Raw genomic sequence first — 22,878 nt, forward strand, 5'->3', positions numbered from 1 at the left:
TGCACTCACCAGGGATGCATGGGGGACAAGCCAGACTGTCCTGCCCCCGTGGGGTTACCACTCAAGTGGAGACAGACGGTGAACACACAGACACGTGTCTGATGCTGCTGGCCACTGTGCTGAGGCCTTGGAACGCTCTCCCCACCCCACCCTATGACATCCTGTTCCTGCCCCGCTGAGGAGTAGAGGAGATGTGGCTTCCGAGAGGTGAGGCAGCCTGCCGAGGTCATCTAGGGGGCAGCAGGCGCCCGGAGGTGCCCCTGCAGAGGTCAGCTGCTCTTGGTCTTCGAAGGCGAGGTTTTACGGACAGAAATCACCAAGCAGTGGGGCAAATGGTGGAGCTGGGGAAGCGTCTGTGGAGCCCAGGACCAGCGGCAAAGGCAAGGCGGACCCAGGCAGAGACAGCGAGGATGGTGCAGGGGAGCAGAAACACCGTTTGCTCAGGTCAGCCGACGGGCTCTGGGGCTCTGCATTCATAGCCTGCTCCACCTCGTTCATGGGTTCCGGACCCTCAGTATCCCCATCTGTCCAATGGAAATGCTATCAGCTTGTAGCTCACAGGGCTGACGTGGGGATCCAGTGAGCTGAGCCCTGGCTCCCTATAGGATCCCGATGGATATTTGTTGAATGATGAAATGTACAAATACGAAGAGGCTAGAACAGGGCCTGGCACACAGGCAGTGTCCGACAAACATTAGCTCTTACTAGTGTTTCAAAGCAAAACAAGACAAAAATAATAATAAAAACACAAAGTCCAAAGATGCTAACTTGGGAAGATCGATAGGCCCATGAAAGCACCAGTAGCACTGGGGGCTGGAGGAGCTGGGGGAAAAAATGACTCAGCGGAAGGGGTTTCCAAAAGTGGTGAGTCGGGAGAAGAAGTGGTTAAACCACTTCAGGCTACCAGAGACTGTTTCTGAAAAGGCAGCTCTGTCCCGCAGGCCTGGGGATGGCATGAGGTGAGGGGGCAGGGCTGGACCTCACAGGCCGGGGTCTGCTTTGTCCCCACTGACCGCTGTCAGAGCAGGCCCCAGCGAGCACAGTCAGGACACGGCCGGCCACCCTCGACCACAACCAAAACCCACGCTGGTTTCCCTGGTCCCTGAAGGGCTGCCGACGAGGGCCTGGCACCTGAGTGGGACCATCTGCAGGACTTGCAGGGCCCATTGTTCAAAAACTATTAATTATGAAGAACTTCAAGGCGGTGACAATAGAACATCAAACCAAGCAAGGGGCCCTTTGGAGCCTGGAGCCTTGGCATCTGTCTGGGCTGCACACCCGTGAAGCCGGCCAGCAGTGCAGCCCAGACGGCAGGTACTGGCGGGGGCAAGGCCTCCTTACAGGGCTGGACCTCAACGTTTCTGTCTAAAGATCCCCCTGTGGGAGATCCAACCCCTGCTAGGGGCAGACCGCAGCATGTGCTGTCTGGAGGCCCAGAAAGGCGTGTGCCAGCGGTCGTCTGGGAACACACACCCATTTCACAACCCCACGACCTGTAACCGGGTTGGGAAATGTATTCGAAGTCCCAGATTTCCTTTAGTTCCTCTTCCACCAAGGGCTCTGGCCTGGCCATGTGCTGCCCCCAGCCTGGGGCTCCCTCCCTGCTGTCCCACCTCCCCAGAGGGGCCGCCTGACCCCTTGGGCTCCAGCTGCATCCAGGCCGAGTCCCTTTGTTTCTTTCCAACTCTTGTCCCTCTGAAACCATCGCTTGGACTTACATGTTTACGCATCTGCTGTCTGTCTCACCCGCAAGAATCCGAGCCCCAGGAGGGCCCTAGGAAGGTGCTCAGTAAACATGAGTTGAATGAAGCACCACCTCCTCGGAGTGGGCTGCCCCGATCGGCAACGCAACCTCGAGCCCATCATTACCGTGTCTGAAGTAACCTAGTTTAGCTACGGGTTTTCGGGCCTGTCTCTAGTCTCTCCTGACTCCCACGATGTCACAGGAGGGTAGGGAGTTTGTTTTGGTTGCTGCCCTGTGTCTAGTACCCAGCACAGAGCCTGGCACTGAATAGAGGCACATTTACTGAGCGAAGGAAGGAAACGTCTTTCCCTGACTTTCGGTCTCCTTCCCACAGACTCAGGCTGGCCCAGCAGAGGTGGGCCACCTCCCAGTACCCGCACTGCCAACAGAGTGAGCTCTCCCATCTCAGTCCACATCACCTCTTCCCGCGCCCAGCCTGACAGCGCGCTCTGTCCCCCCATCACTGTGCTCCCAGCACCACATAGGGTCATGCCTGGCACACAAGGGTTGCCAGATTTAGCAAATAAAAACACAAGACATCAAGTTAAAATTAAATTTCAGGTAAGCAACACATAAATTTCCAGTATAAGTATGTCTCAAATACTGCACAAGACACACTTATACTAAAAATTGTTCATGGTTTATCTGACATTCACATTTATCTGGCAGCCCTAGGCACACGTGAAGCCTCCCGTGAGTGTGGGTAGTCAAGTGTATGCTTCTTCCAAAGCATCTTTGTCCTTTCCTGCTACCCACTCAGCCAGGGGCCCCGTCATTGTGGGAAGGCTTTCCAACTGTCAATATCCTCGTCTGCAAAAGTGAAAACAACAGAAGGCCAGAGCCTCCCCGGCCGGGGTTCCATGAGGATTAGATAGCGTAACTGCTAATATATATTCAGCCCTCTTCTTATGCCCTTCCAAGGCACTGCCCCCCACACCCCCTCACAATCACCCCAGGCAAAGGCACCTTTAGCATCCGCACTTTGAAGAGGACGAAACTGAGGTCAGAGAAGTGAAGATTCTCAGCAAGATCACATGATTGTGTCCCACTCGTCCTTGGAGGTGCCGTTGCCACCACCATACTGAGACCCTGCATTAGGCCTCCAGGCAGAACTAGCTTTGGAGCCAGGACGGAGACCACTAACTAGTCCCAGGTGTCACCATCAAAACAGTGGGGTCACATTATAGGTGCGCATTAAATGTGACCAGTGCCGTTGCTCCAGACAGATGAACCAGAGGTCAGTGTAGAGGGTTTGTTTTTAATCCACTGAATTGACTGGTTATTTTTGCCTGGTGGCAGTTTAACCTGAATTGTGTAAAATGTTGCCTCATTTCCAAGACAGTCAACGGTGTGTGATTCTTGCTGCCAGACAGGCCAGATCGGCTGCGAGAGAATTCAGGAGCGCAGGGGCTGCCCCTGGCCTCACTGAATTCCTGGCACTCAGGGCTAGCTAGAGCTCAGTGAAAGTCTGTTGATTGAATGAATGAAGGAATGGCTGAAATGAGGGGCAAGGCTGGTGGTCTCCTTTGGGGAATGAGTGGGATTCAAGGTCATCCCCAGGTCCTGATAACAATTTCAGGGACTCCCCAAGGCATGTTCCTGACTCTCCAGCTTTTTCTCCAAACCGCTGAGGTCAAATTGCAGCCAGACCTCCCCTGTTCCTTCCTTGGACCTGCTGGTGAGATCGACCCCTCCTTAAGGTAGGGGCTGAGACTGTCCAGCCCATGGCAGGGGCGCCGTCCACCGTAGGCCCTGAGCGCTTCCCCCCTTCCTGACCCCTGGGCTTGGCTCCCTCACCAGTCAATCACTCCTGAGCTCGAAGCCTCTAGAAAAAGTTTCTGGGCCTGCCCTCCTAAGAAAGCAAGAGGCATCACTGTGCCCCCTTGGGGAAGAGACCTCACCACTTTGGGGGCTGCCATTCAGTGAGTTCTACAAGATACAGCTCTGGTTCCAGGCTATTAAAAGGAAATGCCAGTAACTTTTAACACCTACCCCTCCCAAATGCAAAAGTATTCTCTGCTCATTAGGAAAACTCCAGGCGTTACAGGGATATGTGGGTATTTAAAGAACTAAAAATATTTGGGCGGGGGCCAGGGTGGGGAGCTGACCTGGGTTCAGCTTAGACTCCTCCATTGTGTGACCGCAAGCAAGTGACCCCCTGGCCATTTTCCGTGTCTGTAAAATGGGGATAATAATATTCCTGCCCCTCAGAGTAGGCGTCAGATTGCGTTCGTGTTGATAAGTTTCTGGCGCACGGTAAAAAAGTACTTGTTAAATAAATGGAGATTTCGGGCAGGGTCTCGGAGGGGACGCACCGAGTTGCTGAGAGGATGTGGAGCTGGGCCGGGGAGGGGCCTCTTACGTAATACTTTAATAGCTTTTTAATTCCAGGAGAATGTGCTCTTGCAGCACTTCTGTAATTAAAGCTTGAAATAAAAGTACCCCCCCGCACTTCCTCCCCCGTCTTTAGAACTCCCGAGCTGCGCCCCTGCCCCGCCCCCCCCCCACCCCCAGCCGGTGGCCCCTCGGGCAGCAGACTTTGGGTGTGGATTTGCTCGGGGCCCGGCCGGCTGGGAAGTTACGAGTCCCGGACACGTATTTACATGACAAGGGCTCCCGGGCGTTTCTCGGAGCTGTCCGGGGCGTGCCTACGCGAGTTCCAGTTTTCCCCAGTCTACCTCCTCTCGGTCGGGTTAAAGTGCGCGGGGGGCGCAGTGGGCTTGGGGCCTCCTGGGGCTGCAGATCTGGAGTCGGGGAGCTTACTGCGAAATCAGGTAATGGGTAACCTGGAGGGCTCCCCCCTTCCCTTAATTTCCCCTGCCCCGAGTCCCAGGGACATCGTGCTTCTCTGGAGGGGTGGGGGACAAGCTTCCCCCCGAGAGCCTCGGTCAAGGACCCCGGGGACCGGGTTGGGAGGAACGCACCCGCAATGGCTGGGACACAGTCCCGCTGCCCCGGGCCTGGTCTGTGCCAGGCAGAGCTTCCTAACTGACCCCCGTAGGGGAGGGGACGCTGCGCCCTTCCTCCGCCGCGCGGGTCCTGGGTCTACGCGGGCCGCCTTGCTCTGGCCCTTTAAGAGCCCGCCCCCTTCCCCGTCACCCCGCCCCGCGGCCCGGGGAAGGGGTGCGGGGGAACCTCGGCGGGGATTGGCGCAGCGCGCGCCCCCTCCCCGGCCCCCGCGCGGTGGGAACCGGCAGCCCCGTCTAGCGCTGACGTCAGACCGTCTGCCTGCCTCCGACCGCGGTCTCGGAGCGAAACCCGATCTCCTTGGACTTGAATGAGGAGGAGGCGGCGGCGGCGGCGGCGGCGGAGGCGCTCGGCTGGGGGAAGCCAGCAGCGGAGGCTCAGCCCCGGCGGCAGCGCGCGCCCCGGCTGCCAGCCCATTTCCCGGACGCCACCCGCGGGCACTGCCGACGCCCCCGGGGCTGCGGAGGGGCAGCCGTGGGGCGCAGGGGAGCGCGGCCCCGAGCACTGAGTCCCGCGGCGCCCCGGGAACTTGGCGGCGCCCCGAGCCCGGCGAGCCGGGGCGCGCCTTCCCCGCCGCGCGCCTCCTGCATGCGGGGCCCGAGCGCCGGGCGCCGGCCGGAACCCCCCCCGGCCGCCCCCGAGCCCTCTGCGCCCCGCGCCGCGCCGCCGCGCCGTCCATGCACCGCTTGATGGGGGTCAACAGCACCGCCGCCGCCGCCGCCGCCGGGCAGCCCAATGTCTCCTGCACGTGCAACTGCAAACGCTCTTTGTTCCAGAGCATGGAGATCAGTGAGTGACCCCGCGCCCCCCTCCCCGGAGGCCCCGTCAGGCTCGGACCCCGAGTCGAGGCGCAAATGCGGGCGGGGGCCTGGACCGTGCGCGCCCCCTCGGGCCGTGCGCCCCGCGCCCCGGCTGCGCCCGCCGCGCCCGGGGCGCGCCCTCCCGGCTCGCGGCAGCTGGCGGCCGTCCCGGCTTTGTCCCGCGGCGCTGCGAGCCTGGCACGGCCCCCGCTGCCCGCGCCCCGCCCGCCAGGACTCGGACCCGGGGCCGAGCTGCGCGGAGGGCGGCGGGGCGCCCGGCGCGGGAGGGCTGGGGCGGGTGGATCCGTGAAGTTTCCATTTTATTTCCCTAAAGGGCAGTCGCGATGGAGCAATTAGGCCGGCTCTTTATCAACTTTGGATTGGGGGCAGGGGGGTGTCAGGCGTGTGAGACACTGTCTGGCCTGCGCGGTGCCTCGGGCTCCGGGTGTGTGTCTGGAGCGTGCGTGGCTCTGTGGGTCTCGGTCTGTGTGAGTGGGTTTCCGTACGTCTGTGGAGTGTGCGTGTCTGGGTGTCTCGGTCTAGGTCTCGGCGTCCCTCTCTCTGTCGTGTCTGTGTGTCTGGCTCGCGGGCTGCCCCAGGAGTGTGTGTGCCCGAGTGGGTCTCAGGGTCTCTCTGTGTCCGGGTCTGGGTGCCTCTCTTGCGTGTGTGCATCTCTCTGGGGGTCTGGGGACCATTTGTGTCCAGGTGTCTGAATCCAGGGCTCAGCTCTGGCGGGTCTGGCGAACGTGGATCCTGAGTGTGTGTCATTGTGTGATTGTCTGTGTCCCCGACGCACCTATAAATAGCCTCTGTCTGGACAGCTTGGCTCAGTCTGGCTGGGACGGTGGTTACAAATGAGTCAAAGTTTGGGGCTGTCTGTATTTGGGACTGCCTTGCTCTGAAAGGGGGAGGTGGACCAAGGGTGGGGAGGGGAGTGTTTGAAGCTTGGCGCTGACTCGCCCTGTGCTCGGAGAAGTTGAGACAAATAAGCCTGGACGTCCGTCACACATAGCCCACCCAGGTGAACACTGGGGTGGATGGGCATTTGACTGGCACCCCCAGGGGACTGCCTTCTAACCTATACCCCCTCCCCCAGCCTACCCTTTGGAGACCTCTTGTCTCTGAGCTTCGGTGTCCCCTTGGTCTCCCCTAATCTCCCCAGGCGAGGGTGGCACACAGCCCTTCCCTGCTGGGGCCAGCCTTCTTCCATCTGGGACCAGGAGTCCAGGAAAAGCCGCCACCGAGCGAGGGCAGTCACTGGGTGACTCATAAGCCAGTTTCCACAGGCGGCTGCCACAGTTTTCGACCCCTGAGCCTGTACAGTGAGGCGCAAGGGGTAAAAATAACCCATGACCGGCCCTGCTGGGGCAGGCTGGCTGGCGTTGGTGGTGGGTCCTTCCATCTGCCGGTCCCCACTCCCTCCAGTCCTGGAATTGAAAGCCTTGCTCTCCCTCACCACCACCACCACCACCACCACCACCACCACCACCACCACCCCCCGCCCCCCCCCCCGCCACCCCCCCCCTCCCCCCGGCAGCTGCCTCTTGCCAGGCCAGCGAGATGCCAGGAGAACCTGCCCAGAGCCAGCGTTTGCGGAATTGAGTTGCATTAAACCAGATTGCTTCCCAAAGGCCCTTTGTGAACTCGGGAGGCTAATGAAATGCAGGAGGATATTATTAAAATATGTTCGCACATGTTTGGAGAGTCTCGCTGGTGCTAAGTGGATTGGTGCTCAAGTACTCTTGGTGCCTCATTTTCCCCCTCCCGTAAAACTGCCTTAGGGAACTCCCCGCACCCCGCTCCACATTGTCAGGTTGAACTTATCCATTATGAGGGCTGAGCATGGCGGGACATTCTGCTCTTCTTTCTTTGTGTTCAGGACTTTTTACAAAATTCATTTTTATTTCTGTGCCTTCTTGGGCTAATCAGCCCTGACAATATTTTGGCCGCGACACCGAGAGGCCGTTAAGTCCGATGCCTGTTTTGACCGCTGTGCTTCAGCATCTGAATGGTACCCTTGAGGTTATTAGTGCTCAGAACCCTGGCCCGCTCCAGCTGGCCCTGAGGTGGCCCATTAGTCATCAGGCTCAGTGTATTTTTTACACACGGCCCTCTACTTCCTGGAAGAAAGCCCAGGGCAGGGAGGGAAGCGGTCTTTAGAGCACAGGTATAATATAACAGTTCGTTGCGAGTGCGAATCAGATTTCCCGGAAACAGTCTGATGAGGACTGCTTTAAAGGCCTGGAGTTTCTTTATACAAAAATAAGGAAGGAAGGAGGGAAGGGTAAATTGAAGGGAGAAAAGAAATGGGCAGTGGTCGCTGTGCATTTCTCATGATCTGAGCTGGGGGTTCAAGTAGAACGTTAAAGTTGGATTTGGAGTTGGTCTGCAGGGCAGTGTCCAGGTGGCTCCTCTTTTAGAAAAGAAGAGGTTGCCCTTGGTAGGCCCGTTAAGCCCCCTGGGCCTCAGTTTCCTCATCTGAAAAACGAGACCATGATGGTTGAAATAAAAAACTCTACCGTCTTTCAAGATGAGACCTCTGCTCTCCAAAGTCTGGCTGGAGGCATCAGTGCGGGAAACGGCTTTCCTGCCCCTCGAATGGTGCTGGGTCCTTGGTGTGGGTCTTCAGCGGCCCCAAATATCAGACCTGGGCGGACCGTTGGCACACTCGGGGTTCATACCCTCGATTTATAGATGAGGGGAAGTGGCAGGGGAAAGCTTTGTCCCAGGTCCCCAAGCAATGCTAGACTCAGACCCAGGGTTATTTCTCATGGAACGCACACACCATCTTGAAAATGGAACCGGGGCCCCAGAGTAGGTCCACCTTGAACTTGGGGGCTGGAGCAAATCAGCAACATCTCCTTTGCACCTGGAAGAATGGGAACTGGGACGGCCCTGAGGGAGCCAGATACCTGGGATGGTCTTCTCTTTGACAAGACACTGCCACGACTTTCTCTAGGGGCCCCCATCTTTCCTGAGGGTCGAAGGGTGTGGGCTGCTGTCCGATGGGACTTTGCTGTTCTCAGAACTCACCCCACGGAAAAATACACCATTCCGGAAAAGAGCCAGGGTTCTTGGAATGGAAAACAACCAGCTCAAGTGACAGCCCACCGGAGATGACAGCCAGGGAGTTCGATGTGGCAACTTTTGAGGAAAGGATTCCTCTTGGCACACACATTTGCATTTTTCTTGGCATTCTTTGACCTCTTTTCAGTTCTGCTGCATCTCTTAGCAATTACCCCCTGTCTTTCTCCTCCAGCTTCTGCTTGAGACCGTTGGGGGCAGACAGATGCTAACTGTGCTTTCTGGACAGAGCGAATTGTAGGGCCAGACAGCTGTTGGCTCTCGTGGCAGCATTTCTGGAGGGTCCTGGGAGGTGCCCCTGCCCTGGCTGCGCCCTGCACCTCTGCAGACAGTGTCTATGGTGGTGGCTTGGTTTTTTAACACAACCGGAGCCACTGAGCCTCGGATTCCTCTTCTCCGACCTCTCCTCCGATTCCAAACAAATATCCCCACACGCTAGAGACTCAGAAACTCATAGGAACCCAACTTTCTGGTGGCTTGTCTGGCACATGGGCGGTGCATGTGTAACACTGGAATCCAGGGTATGTCACCCTTAGCACTAGGACGCCTGGGCCAGATAAGTCCCTGCTGGGAGGGAAGGGAAGGTTGTCTTGTGTGTTGGCTGTTTAGCAGCATCCCCGCCTCTACCCTCTAGGTGTCAGGAACAGGGTTGTACTCCCCCCAGCAAGTTGCAACAACCAAAAATGTCTCCAGACTTTGCCAGATGCCCTCTGAGGGGCGCATTGTCCCTGGTTGAGAACCACCGTTTTAATCAGTTACTGGTTTTTCCAAGGGGGCTGGAGGGGGCGGGAGGGCAGATCTCAGTGGAGAGAAGACGATCCTCAGTCCCTTTCCAAAATCAGTCCCTGTAATCGCCCAAGGTGACACCTGCCACTCATCCACTTAGCCTTTATTGAGCGCCTCTTGTGTGCCATGCAGGGAGGATTGGGGCTCCTTCTTGATGAAATTTCCGGGTTTCGCCTTGGATTTGCGTTTATTAGGAGGAAAGACTCGGGCACCCTTGAAAGCTGATATTTCAGGTTTCTGGTTAAACTCTGGACGTCCAGCCGGCACCAGCTTTTACCCCTGTGGACCCTCTCACCTGGGACTTTTAACGCACATGTTTTCTGACTGTCCGGGTTTTAGGTTGAGGTGCCGTAGGAGGCTGAGTTTTGACTGGATCTCAGGTCGGGCCGTTGGCCACAGCTTCCCAGGAAGTCTGGGTTAAGCCAGCTACACCTCCCAGCACGTCCTGCGGGCAGGGGTGAGCTTAGTGTTTGTCAAGACACAGAATAACTAATGGCTTCTGTGCACACACGCATACACAGGCACACACCCAGGCCAACACACACGCACGTGTGGGCTCACACACTCGCTGCTACCCCTTTCTACCTTTCCGGCCAGCTTCACTCGAGGTTGGGAATGGTTACAGCTTCTTCTGGGCGTGTGAGACAAATACAGAGGAAAAAAGTGCACACACACGTACTTTCTCCCCTATAAGTTGTGCAAATGTATGCACTCTCCCTTTGAAAGAGAGGGAGGGAGATGGAGCTGTGTGTGAGGCTGCCTGGGAGAGGAGGCTGGCGGGGTGGGATGGCGGGGGCTGCTTAACTTCGGGACAAGGTGAGATGCACTTGAGCCCCAGTAACCCCAGAGCGGCCAGCTCAGGTGTGCCCAGGTACCACCTCCACGTACCTGCCCTACCTCATCTCAGGGTTTTTAAACGTCCATGGTTTGGTCAATTGTTAAAACATAAGGAAGTGTTGGAGAGGAGGACACGGGGCGGGGTTGGGGGGGGGGGCGCCCAAACCAGAGGGCCCGCGTGGCCTTGTCTCCAGGTGTCATCACCCGGAGAGAGGTTGGCAGGCAGCTTGGCACCTGGGGTCCCGCGCGAAGAGAAAGAGCTCTGACGCACCGAGTCTTGGAGACTGTACTCCTGCCAGCCTTGGGCTCCTGTATGGCACACGTGCTGAGGAGATCAAGGCCGAGGACACATTCTGTGCTTTTTAAAAGGTGTCGCGTGCGTGCCTGCATGTGTGCGTGTGAAGATGCTTGGCTAGGGGTGGGGCTGGGTGCCACAGGTGCCACGTGCCCCCTCCTCTTGGTGTGCCTGAGGAGCAGAGGGGATGCACCCCACTGCCCCGGCCCTCCCAGAGGCCAGCAGAGCACGGCTCAGGGTGGCAAACTCAGTGTTCTCTGTTTCGGAGCGGGGAGCTGCAGAGAACGGCGGACGGAAGTCCTGCCTAAAGGGACCACTGCCACTGGGCTCACCGTTGTCACGTGGGCCCTGTGAGGCCAGATCGCTCAGGACCTGGACAGCTAGGTTTTGCTGTAAAACTCCTGGATTTTAAGGACTGACAATTCCTTCTTTTCTCACCTGCTCGCAGGTCCTCTCTCTCCCGAGGGCTGAAGTGGGTTAAGAGTGTGACCCAGGGCCAGAGGGATGGAAGCTCTGCCCCGACTCCCGGACTTGCTGGCTGTGTCACCTTTCACTGTCACTTGGCCCATCTGTAGGTCTAGGTGACAGCAGCTCCGGTGTGCTGGGGTATTGGGAGGATTCAAAGATGATTCTCGGGGAGTGTGGCCTGGCGTGTGCACGGCTCTGCGTTCGTGGGAGTCGGTGGTGACAGTGCGGTGAACTAGACCCGATGACCCACTTGTCCTGTCCCCTAGCGGTCACACTCTGGCACTCTGCCTTTTGAGAAGGACTTCAGAAGAGGGTTCCTCCACCCTGGGGCTGGGGTGCCGGCACTGGTTGGGGATGTTGGAACGAACAGGCCCATGTGGGTACCATGACCTTGAAAGTGGAGGTAATTGAATATTTGTGTGATTTTCCTTGTCCCTGGTTGGCAAACCTCCAGCAGGTCCACCCTTGGCCCAGGAAGGCCCAGACATCTCTTAGGGTCCCCCGCTGGGTCACTGGAATCCAGAGCCCGCTTTGGGGGCAGAGACTGGGCTCTGGGGGTGGAGGGTATGTGGCCATGAAGAAGCACCACCCTGACACCAGGTACCCCACAGGGTCCATTCCTAAGACAGTTGGGAGCACACAGCCCAGAAACTCCAAATGGTTTGAGGCTCTCACTTTGAAAATTCATTTCCATTTTGAACAAGTGAGGGTGCAGGGGTGGAGGGTGAGCCATCAAAAAGAGACCGTGATCTTTTCTTCCCCGGTGGGTTTCACTTCTCCACCTCTGAGCACCCGCGTCTTCGCTCCTGCCCTTCCACCTCCCCAGGTGGGCTGTACCCTCCATGAAGTCACGTCGACTTCACTTTCCTTTGGGTGGCAGCACAAAGCCAAACCCTGACATGGCAGGGTCTTGCCAGGGCCTTGTCAGGCACGGGTAGAGGTGTCTGTCACCAAGCCGGGAAAGGTCCCAGAATGGCTTGCCGAGAGGAGCAGGGGCTTCAGCACCCTGGGATGGGTTGAGAAAGGTTTGGGGGCATCCCCAGGCTTTCCAGGAGCCACAGAACAGCTTCTGTCTCCTGTTTCCAGGGTGACTGATGCGTTTTTGTTTCCACTCGCTTTCCTAGTTGGATATGAAGAGCTTATTATGTGCCAGGTACTAGTGACGCATTTTTCTCAATCTTCAAAACAACTCTGTGAGAGAGCTGTTGCTATCACCAATTTGCAGATGCAAAAACGGGATCAGAGAGGGTAAGACACTTGCTCCGGGTCACACAGCCAGGAACTGATGCTCTGTTGGGATTCAAACCTCAGCTCCCTGAGCCCACAGCCCATGCTCCCGTGATTTCTTCCCCATGACACCACACCGACTCCCATTCATCAGGGAAAAAGAAATCTCAGAGCACGCAGTCGGACAGCACGCTGGCTGACTTTCGTTGGAAAGGTCTCCCCCAAACATGTGTCCCACATCAGGCTGTCTCTGTCTCCTGCTCCTTCCTGCACCCCCAGACCACCACCATCCGATCCTGTGGCAGGGGCTTGCTAAGTGGCCCAGGGCTGTTCCTGGAGGGACCATAGCTTAGCTTTCCTAGGATTTCCAGGCCGTCCGGGGTCTGAGCACTGCCAGCCTTCTGGCCAGGGTGAGATGATGAAGATCTAGACTTTACGGGGGGCCTACGTGGGGCAGAGCATCCCGTAGGTGCTGAGTAATTCAGCACTTCATCCTGCACCGCGGGCGCTGTTCCAAGTGCTGCTTTGGGCACCGCAGAACATCAGGGGACAGCTACACAGATAAACCTACCCTCCAAGGGCTGCCGTTCTAGTAAGGACAGGGACAAGAAAATGAGTTCATTTCGGGGAGGAGGGCTGAGAGGAAACCGAAACAGGGGCAACCTCAAAGCGTCTTTCGGGGAGGCCCCCCGGGCTCCCAGACTGGTCACTGTGTTTGGGCTCCAAGAGCACCCTGTGGGTCTCTTTCCAGACCTATCACGTGGTATTGAATGTTGTGTAATGAGTTGTGTCATCTCTCTTCCCTCTGGTCGCTGAGAGGTTGGGGTCCATTTTGTTCGTTATATCCCCGAGCCTGGTTGGTACCTTGTGTATGAGGGGGGAAGGAAGGGTGCAGGGCGGGCCGGCAGGCTCCTAGAAGATTCCAGGCAGGACAGGAGGTGGTCAGGATATAGACTTGGAAAAACATCCTTTTGGGGATCCCTCCTAAGCTTCCCCGCTTGCCCCTCTGCAAAACAGAGGGGAGATTAACACCTGCTTCATAGCTTGTCAAGACAACTGCCCAGCAATGAAAAGCACCTCGGGCACAAAACATTTTGAATGCTCCAGTGACGTTTCCACTGTTTGGGGCAGGAAGCTGTGCCTCAGCCCTCTCCCCACCTCTCCCTCGGGGGGCAGGTACCGAAACCCACGCAGAAAGGGGTCTCTCAGCGTCACTTTAGTGCCACTAAGAGCTTAGAAATGACACAGGTGCATCGCCGGGCCTGCCCCTCGCCCCCAAAAGGGGGATTTCTAGGGCGATTCTTTTCTGCACACAGCTGTTTCAGACTTGGAGGGTTTTTTGATCGCTCTATCCATTTGTCACCCCAGTGGAGCTGGCGTCTGCTCGGATGTGACAGCGAGACCCACAGGTTGCAAGGAGTTACGCAGCTACTGTGACTCACCGTCCGAGGTAACCAGGTGGCGATCGGATCTTCTTGACGGTCCGCAAAGTCCGATATGTATTTGTTTTTCACCGGAGTGGGAGGGGGGAGGAAGGGGGTGGTCACTTGGCTTAGAATCGGTGCATTCTCTGCAATGCACTTGTAGGATGTTGAAAGCATTGGGAAATGTGGAGTCTGATTTTCTTTACCTTCAGATGTATTTTAACTATAGTCATTTATTATTGTATTCGGTGGGTTTGGGAAGTGGTTCTCCTGGCAGAAAAGAGAGTTTTAATTATTTGGTAACAAGTGTAAAATCCCAGGGGCTCTGGGATCTGAATGTTGTGGGTAAAGTTCGCTTCTGTCTTCCTTGAGCCACAGCTGTTAAAGTTACACTGTCCTCTGGAAGCGTCTCCTGGTGCCCCATGCCCGGCACCAGCGCTGGGCTCCCCGGGGCTGGACAGATACACCTCAAACCACTGAACAGTGAGTTCAGGACACCAACTTGCCTTTGATGTTTGGAGAAACGGTCCCATTATCTTCTACCCCTAATATGGACTTCGGTGGTGATGGGGCTGGGGGCAGCTGTGCCAGGTTCTACTTAGGATGCGTACAACTTTTGCATGATCTTGGCACAGAGTAGATGTTCAGTAAACAATGAAGCAGTGAGTGAAAGAGTGGATTTATGGTGTTCCTTCGTCACCCCCGTGGCTGCTGGGAGCAGACACGGAGGTTCTGTAACTGCCGGCATTTGATCTGTCACCTTCTATCATCGCTGTCACGCTTCAGGGATAGGAGAGTCTCTGTAGGTCCTTCAGGTCTGCAGGAGCTGATGTTTCTATCCCCGGCTTTGCGGTTGCAGGCACAAGTGACAGATCCAGCTGTGGATCTGTGTGGGTGTCAGTGGTTAAGAATACAGAAATATGTGCTTTAATATGTAAAACCGCATATCATTGGGTATAAAAAATACATACATATATAGACTTACATTTATAATATAAAATATGCAGAATATTTTAAGACGTGTGCATTCCACCCAAGGCTAGGAGACTTCTCTGAGGTCCCCCGACTGGAGGCCACAGCGGGAACCACACCCCCTGCAGGTGTGCTTTGCCCTGGGCTCCCCCAAGGAGGTAAAACCAGGGTTCCCAGGCTCTGTCCTCAGAAGCAATAGAAACGAGCAGCTCAGTCAGTTTTCCTGCACATTTTGGGCAAAGCAAACTGCCCTTTCCCCAAAGAGGTTTTTTCAGTCCCGCTGGTCTTGGGTACCTGGTTGCTGACTACTCATCTAAAGTAGATTCCGCAGGACGGCCCCGTCACTCCCCTTGCCTTGCTTTGCCTGAGAGGGTCCGGGCAGCTGCTGGTAAGTGGGGCTGCCCTAGAGCGTCAGCCAAGCGTGAGCTCCGTTTTGTTCTCGCTTATGTCACTTTGCCCACCAGGGTCAGACATTCCTGACGGGGGTGCTTTCAGACTGTGCTAAAGCTGCCCTATAGTGTTCGAATGCCTGGCCAACAGCGTCAACCCAAGCCCTGTGGGGTGATTCGTCCCAGAGGCCACATTTACATTGGGGGGGGCTCAGAATTTGCACGTGGCCCTAGCAAGCGCTATTTCTCCATCTGCCTAAGCTTTATAGCAGGTAGAGTAGCTCTGCTCTGATATCCCTCCAGTGGACGTCAGTTGAGAGATGGTGGAAGAGTCTGGTGGTTGTAGATAATGTATTTCAAAATCCCGATCACAGAAGGGAGAATCTGTATGGTCTATTATAGTTGCTGCACTTCAAGAATAAAAAATAAAAGTCAATACCAAGACGTTTAGTAAAACTAAGTGCGTACATGCGTACTTCCTTTACCCAGCTCACGTGGCTACACAGAAAGGCTTCATCAAGGTCTTAAATAACCCTCCAGAAGAAAGTAGAAAGTGAAGGAGGCAGGGAGGGTCCATTCAGCCTGGGGAGCCCTGCAGGAATTTGGTATCTGCCCCTGCCCCAGTTTGCGAATTCCCAAGTCTGAGAATTCAGGCTGAGGTCCTGTAGCTGGTCACGGGTCTAATCGCCTTCCTGAAAATAATTTAGTCGGTAATAATTCTGTAAACCTATGAATCAACTTTGCGCAAACACCCTGAGTAATTTCTTTGTTCTTTTCTTTCTACTTTGTAAATTGGTGTCTGTAAAAGCCAAAGGTTTGGTCTTGTGGAAGGCATGATTCATTTATTGGTGTCTGTGCTGCCCCGTTATCGTCCAGTCATTTCAGAACCCAGTCGCGGTGAGCCGGGAATGATTCATACGGGGCAGAGTTGAGCAGCCGATGGGGGTCACAGCCACAGGGGAAACAATTTTTTCTAATCTGTTTATGGTACGGGAGAAAGAGGTGGCTGCCTCGAGATGATGGAAAGGGTGTCAATTACATCGGTGAGTATAGCCGATGACATGACACCGACCAGCCCTTTGAACACCCCTCCATTTGCTGCTGTTGATCGTCCTGATGGACCACAGCTAAATGCACTCCTATCTCGGGTGTATCTCTCCTGTGTTTTGTGGATCCCAATCTCTGAAGCAGGCTGACATCTAGGGACACCCCCAGGCAAACCTAGAGCAGACTTTCAACCCAAAAGCCACAAATGCAGAGAACGTTGCCTTTTAAAAAAGTCTATCCACGAGGTTCACCACGGGGTAGTTCAGATATCCAGGCTTAAGGGTCAGGGACCACTCCCGTCCCCCCTCTCACTTCTCTAACAAGGACAGTTATTAGATGTTTGCAGTTGTCAGGTCTCTGCATTAATCTGTAGCGTGTGAGGACTTACACGTGGAGCTGCTAATTTTGTCTAATTTTATTAGTTACTTTTCGCCCTAAATAAAATGGTCACCATCCTCCCATCTAGAGGGTAATTAGAGTCGCCTGCGACATGGCGCGGAGGTGCAATTATGAGTCCAACTTCCAATCATCCACGTGGATCTGGGCCCTGCCTGCAAGTGCATAACCCAGAAGTTGCTTATGTTTAGTTAAGGACTATTTCTTCCTGTGGCCATTTCTCTTCTGAAGTCTCCTTGTCTGGTTGATTCTCCATCTGTGTGACTTGCTCCACTGTATCCTGTCCTCCGCATCACTGAATAAGGTCCTGGCTCGGGTATCTGTGGATCCCCAGCTCCTATAACTCTTTAGTTAGAGGAGAATTTAGCTGGTACTTATGGAGCCACTTTGTGACTTTCAAAGTGTGGATCAGGGATGAGTGCATGGCATCTGAGCCAGCACTCCCCTTGCTGCCCGTGACAGACACTGCTAATCGATCCCAGCATGGGACAGTGGCAAGGGCTGCAGAACTCCTGGAAGGGGAGGGACTGCTCCTGCATGCAGCCACCGCGACTCCCCATCTGCTCGTCATGTCACATGGAGGCCCTTGGGCCGCCTGACAAGTCCGGGACAGTCCCTACTATGAGTTCTTAAGGCTGTGCCACCACTTTGATAGGACCCAGGCCCCGGCTTCAGCTGTCAGGCCTGGGTCCCTCCCAATCCTCTGGGCTCATTCATGGGGAGATCTGGAGTAAGCCCCCTACCCATGTTACTCTCAGCCCCCCAATATTATTACTTCATTTGTCTTTCTTTAAAATCAGGGTCACCAACTCAAATGTCACAGAAGCCTCCATTTTTACCTGGGATGCATGTTGTGGCGTTCTTTTGCAGTCTAGTGAAAATGAGCTCTGAACCCTCTCCTGGAATAGACCCAAGTGAGTGGGGGTGGGCTTCAGGAAGAAGAGGAAGAAAGGAGAGGAGCTGGGCAGTCAGTATTCGGGCAGTGAGCCCCCAGTGTCCAGCAACTTTGTTTCCTTGATGATTGCCTTAGTGGCACTGTGGCTTTTCGAACCCCAGCCATTCCCGCCAACAGTCACAGACGCTCACCAAGCACCGTGTACGCCCTCGGGGCAACCCCGTTGGCACAGGAGGAAGCGGAGCTAAGGCATGTGCCAGGGGGCGGAGATCACCAGCCAGGAGCAGAGCAGGATTTGAACTTGGGCTGCAGGACTCCAAAGTCTGTGCTTTGCCCGCCGTCCCCCCAGCTTCAGAACCGCCTGTCGCCCGTGTAAGGCTGTGGCCGACTCCAGGCCTCTCCGCCTTTGCCCTCGGGCTTTTGCAGCTGGGCCTGCGTCCCGCTCATCCCTCCTGCACACGCTCCCCTTCTTGGAATGGTCACCGGCGACGATCCCGGGGCTCCGTGCCAGCGAGAGCAGGAATCTGTCCCGTGTCGGGTTGCAGCTGACGGGAGAAAAGGGTCATGGTGACCTGTGGGGCGCTGGGCAGGGCCTGGGCTCCCCAAGAAGGGTGCCTCGGGAGAGGGCGCGAGGAGAGGGTCCAGAGAGCGTTAGGACTGAGGTCCCTTTCCAGCCTCCTTCTCAACAGCCTTTCTCCATCCTGCTGGACATGGAAGCCCTGGGGGGTCTGCAACCCTGACCCTCAGACACACCCCAGGGCAGGAGTGGGGCTTCTTAAAGCTCCCCGGCTAATTTCCAGGGTGCGGCTGTGGTTAAGCCCCGCTGGGCTGGCCCCCACCCCGTGCCTACAGATGGAGAAACTGAGATTCAGTCGAGGGAAAGGAAATCCGGGCTAGTTTTCAACCTGGAGCCTTTCTGTGGCTAATCAGAGCGCTGCCACTAATAACGTCGTCATTGTAAGGACAGCAGGCTGGGGGGACTCTGTGTGAGCCAGGCCGGAGCTCACACTTGCACGCGTCACTCTGAGCTGGGCAGCAGGACCGCGGGGCCCGTGAGCCCTGGCGTCGGCTTCATCTTCCAGCACCCGTCCTGTCCTTCCAGGCCAGGTGCTCCAGCAGCCGAGCGACCCCTGAGGCCTCTGCCAGCTGCGGTGCAGGGGAAGGCCTGGGGTCTGGTGGGTGGAGTGGCGGCCCAGGGCCTGTAAGTTACCGTCTAGTTCAGGGGATGGTAGGGGCACCCGGTTTCACCAGGATCAGGCTGGGCACCTAGCGTCCTGGCTTCCTCTTCTGCCCCCTGTGGCTGCCGGACACGCCTTTGACCCACCCTTCAGCGTGAGCTGCCCCTACCTTTGCCTTCTGGGTTCTTGGCTCCCAACGTGTGGCTTTCTGCTTCACCAGGGGTGGCACGTCTCTTCTTGAAGGGTATCTTTCCCAGGGGGTGGAAGGGAGAATCACGCAGAGGCGGGAACAGGGCACTGGTGGGCTTGCAGTTGAAGGCGGAATGTTCCAGACACAAGAATTTTTCATCACGGAAGCCCCCGATGAGCCCTGCTCATACCTCTCCCCCTACCATTTCTTTCCTTCCCCTCCCTTCTTAATTTTGTTCTCTGTACAACGGGCTTAATTGAACCCTGAGGCTCTTGTGGGAAGGAAGGCGCTGCAAAGACCCAGTCAGACCTCACCGACTGTCCCTTCCCTTCCCTTCAGTTGTTCAACTTCCTCTTGGGACCTGCACTTCCCCTGCCGTGACGTGTCTGTTGAGGGATAATTCATAGACAGAAAGTGCACAGACGTAAGGGTGCACTGTGATGAGGTTTGGCACGTGTCTGTGCATGTTACAGGTGCCCAGATGGAGACGAGGGACCTTCCGTCTCAGCACCCGGCCCCCTGCCCCACCCTGCCCCTCACCGAGGCAGTCACTGCAGATTCAATCACAGAATCTCAGAGATTAAATTTTCTGAGTGGGGCTTCCCTGGTGGCGCAGTGGTTGAGAGTCCGCCTGCCGATGCAGGGGATACCGGTTCGTGCCCCGGTCCGGGAGGATCCCGCATGCCACGGAGTGGCTGGGCCCGTGAACCATGGCCGCTGGGCCTGCGCGTCCGGAGCCTGTGCTCCGCAATGGGAGAGGCCACAACAGTGAGAGGCCCGCATACCGCAAAAAAAAAAAAAAAAAAAAAAATTGTAAAAAATTTTCTGAGTGGAGAACTTTGCGTAAATGGAGTCACACTGTATGTTCAGTCTTTTTTTTTACTTTTTATTTATTTATTTTTTTTGCGGTACGCAGGCCTCTCACTGCTGTGGCCCCTCCCCCTGTGGAGCACAGGCTCCGGACGCACGCGCAGGCTCAGCGGCCATGGCTCACGGGCCCAGCCGCTCCGCGGCACGTGGGATCTTCCCAGACCGGGGCACGAACCCGTGTCCCCTGCATCGGCGGGCGGACTCTCAACCACTGCGCCACCACGGAAGCCCTGTTGACTCTTTTTGTTTGGCTTCTTTCACTCAGCCTCCTGACTTTGAGATCCATCCGTGTTGTGTGTCTCAGTAGTGATTCCTTTTTATTTCTGAGCGGCATTCAGTTGTGTGGATGAACCACAGGGCTGCCATTCAAACAGGGAAAAGCCCCGTAAAAGGGTCATGTGGACCCAGAGGAATGACTCTCTAAGGGTGGAATTCCAGGCGCCTTCGTGGGGAAGAGCTTTTATAACCTGAATCTGAGCCCCATAAACGGGCACTTGGGGCCTGGGCATCTGTCCAGCCCTAGCCAGGGAGACTCAGGGTGGTGGCAGAGGCTTTGGAAACTCAGCAGGCTACACCACTGCCGCCACCTGGCACGGCCCCGCCAGCCACAGATGCCAGCCCGCCAGCCCGCCTCACCTGGCCCGCATTCCTTTGCAGGGAATGAGGATGTGGGTGACCCCAGACAGGTATGAATCATGTCTGGGGGAGGTGGTTACTCAAGCAGAGAGCACCCAGGCTGAGTTCCTGACGGCTGATGGCTGACGGATGGCTTGGACCTCGGGATGGAGCTGTATGTCCTGGGGGTTGGGGCATGCCTCACTGGAGAGTGTGCAGCTGGCAGACGGGGTCCCCGACACTGGGACTCGAGCATTCCCTGAAGAAGAAAAGGATACCCGCAGAATGGCTTCAGAGGCCAAGTGCCAGTTCAGAAACATGGCTGTGTTACTTACCAGCTTTGTGGCCGCCAGGCCTCAGTTCTTCGCCTGTAAAATGGGGATGTTAGTAAGCGTTCTGAATTTTGGGGGCTGTACGTGACAACACATAGCTCACTCCAGGTATTTAGTGAATGCCAGGCACCATGCTACATGCAGTTTTGCAGGAGCTGCCGTTACTAGATCTGTTTTTCAGACGGTCAGGCTGAGGCTCAGAGGACAGAAGTCACTTGCCCAGCGGCACACGAAGATAATTGGCCGAGCTGGATCTGGAACCCCTTGACACCACTTGGGTCATAAGCACCTGACCTGGTACGGTCAAAGAAATCAGCAGACCCAAAGCAAACTGGCAGCCCGTGAGAAAATTTTAGATGGCATGCGGACGGGTATTTCATACTTAATAGTTATAGTCTTAGGTTAACGTACGTTAAATGTAAATAAGGAAGAACGGAGCAAGCAAAGACAGCACATCATTGACTTCATGAGTGTTGTTTAAAACAAGGCTAAGTAGTAAAACTCGGTCGATCGAGTATTTATTTTTCTTAAATATCAAGGAGTTTAAGTTCCTTTAACGGGGTATTTGGAAATGGCAAAGGTCAGGAAGGCTGGTTGACGTGATGTTTAAGATGCGCGCCCCGAGGAGTCCTCGGGGGTCTTTAATAAGCAATTACAGACTCACGGCACCTCCTGCAGAGTTGCAGCACTTTGCTCTTTGCCCCTCTAAGGTCACCCGGCCGTTTGAAGGTCGGGGTCAACTCAGTTCTAATGAGATCTAGGTCACGGGGTCGCGTCATGGGCGGGAACCCGAGGGGAAGGTTCATGGGTAGAGTTATGGATGGAGGGGAAACTCTCATCCTTCCCCCAGACAGACAGCTCCGAGCAGCTTCCGGCAGGTGACGGGCTCCAGCTTTATCCTCAGGAAGGTGCTAGTGGGGAGAAGCAAACCCATTGCCCCACCAGATCTCAGGGCCGTGGTTTGCACAAGAGTGCCCTGGGGCCGGGGTGTCCACGACCTGCCCCGCACAGCTGTGTGTCATCCGGATCTCGGTGTGTGTTTGAATCAAGATTTCTACGTTCTTTCTTTGTAATGGGAAAAATCTCCTTAACTTAATTGCCCCGCACTGCCTGAAATGATTGGATGTTTTGCAGAATAGACCTGTGATCTATGACGTAGCCTGCTAATGCACCTTTTCGGCTCTGGGGAGAGGGAGACACAGTGGGAAGAAAGGGAAGCGCAGGGCCCGGTGGGTCCAGCTCCGGCCGGGGCCTCGCGGGGGGTGTGGGCTCCTGCCCTCTGGCTGAGATGCCCCCAGCATCACCTGGTCGCTGCTGGGACATGTCCCGTCGTTGGGGGAAGCTCTGCCACCTGCCTGGCTTGGGGTTTGGCAGAGCTGTGCTTATTTCTCCTATTTTCCGAACAGTTTGCATGTGGAAATCCCCTAGCGGTCCAGTGGTTAAGACTCTGCGCTTCCACTGCAGGAGGCGTGGGTTCCATCCCTGGTCGGGGAACCAAGATCCCTCCTTGCCACGTGTTGCGGCCAAAAAAATAGAAAAAAATCAATCAATCAATCAGTGTTAAAAAAAGAAAAAAAACAGTTTGCATGTGACAGACGGTGGCGGGAGCTGTTTGAAGACCCCGCGTGAGACTAGAATTGAGCCTCTTAGTGGTGTCAAGGCTCCCTGGGGGCCCGACCCCGTGAGGCTGCTCTAGCTGGGGTGTGAGCTAGGCTTCTTCCCAAAGAGCCCCTGACTCGGAGACCTTCCCGCACCCGGACCCCAGGTCTCAGACCCTGGGCCTGGGTCTGGTCCTAAAGAACCGAGAGGAAAGGGCAAACAGGTGGCTCCTTGAACCCACTGACCCTACCCGTGGGGCAGCGGAGAGCACACGGCCCTGGTCCCTGCCCTCCCTGCTCATCTGGGGCCCGCCTCGTCCCTGACTACCTGTCTAGGAATTTTTATTGCAGCCCACAGAGGCATTGCAGCTTGGCTGGAATGTGAAAGATCCTGGTGTGCGGCGGGCATCCGTCGGTCCTGGCCCCTGGGCGGGAATGCAGGGGCAGAGGCACCCGGCCTGCTCACAGGTGAGCATGGCCGGCGTGGTACCGCTGCTTCGGGCCCCATCTGGCCTTTGTGCTGCCTCTTTGGGCCCTGATTCCCCTCTGGGTACATTTTGCTTTGACCATTTCCCCCGAGACCTCAAACCACAGCAAGGACTAAATCAACAGTTGGTTGCAGCACTTAGGCAGCCCCACCGTGTCCCCAGGAACGCGGCCCGGGACTCTCCCTGTGATGTGGGATCCTCCCGGCGCCCCCGGCAGGCAGGACGAAGATCATTAGTCCCCGTGTACAGACGCACACGTGCTGAGGTCGAGAGGGC

The 22,878-nt window shown here is 56.1% G+C and overlaps 1 protein-coding gene across 2 annotated transcripts in view; it reads left to right on the forward strand.

Annotated features, from left to right (window-relative positions):
* Positions 1-4,315: 4,315 nt before the first annotated feature.
* PMEPA1 (prostate transmembrane protein, androgen induced 1) overlaps positions 4,316-22,878 on the forward strand; it is a 58,924-nt gene continuing 40,361 nt past the window's right edge. The window contains exon 1 of one of the 2 annotated variants that reach the window (XM_032604819.1): positions 4,316-4,518. Coding sequence is in view for 1 of the 2 variants with exons in the window: in XM_032604815.1 (XP_032460706.1) it covers positions 5,389-5,500 (112 nt within the window). In the remaining variant the exon portion in view is untranslated. Of the gene's footprint in view, positions 4,519-4,953; positions 5,501-22,878 lie in introns of those variants that run through there. The other variant, XM_032604815.1, reaches the window with a different exon arrangement.

This window comes from Phocoena sinus, chromosome 15, assembly GCF_008692025.1.
Source record: "Phocoena sinus isolate mPhoSin1 chromosome 15, mPhoSin1.pri, whole genome shotgun sequence".
Lineage (NCBI taxonomy): Eukaryota > Metazoa > Chordata > Mammalia > Artiodactyla > Phocoenidae > Phocoena > Phocoena sinus.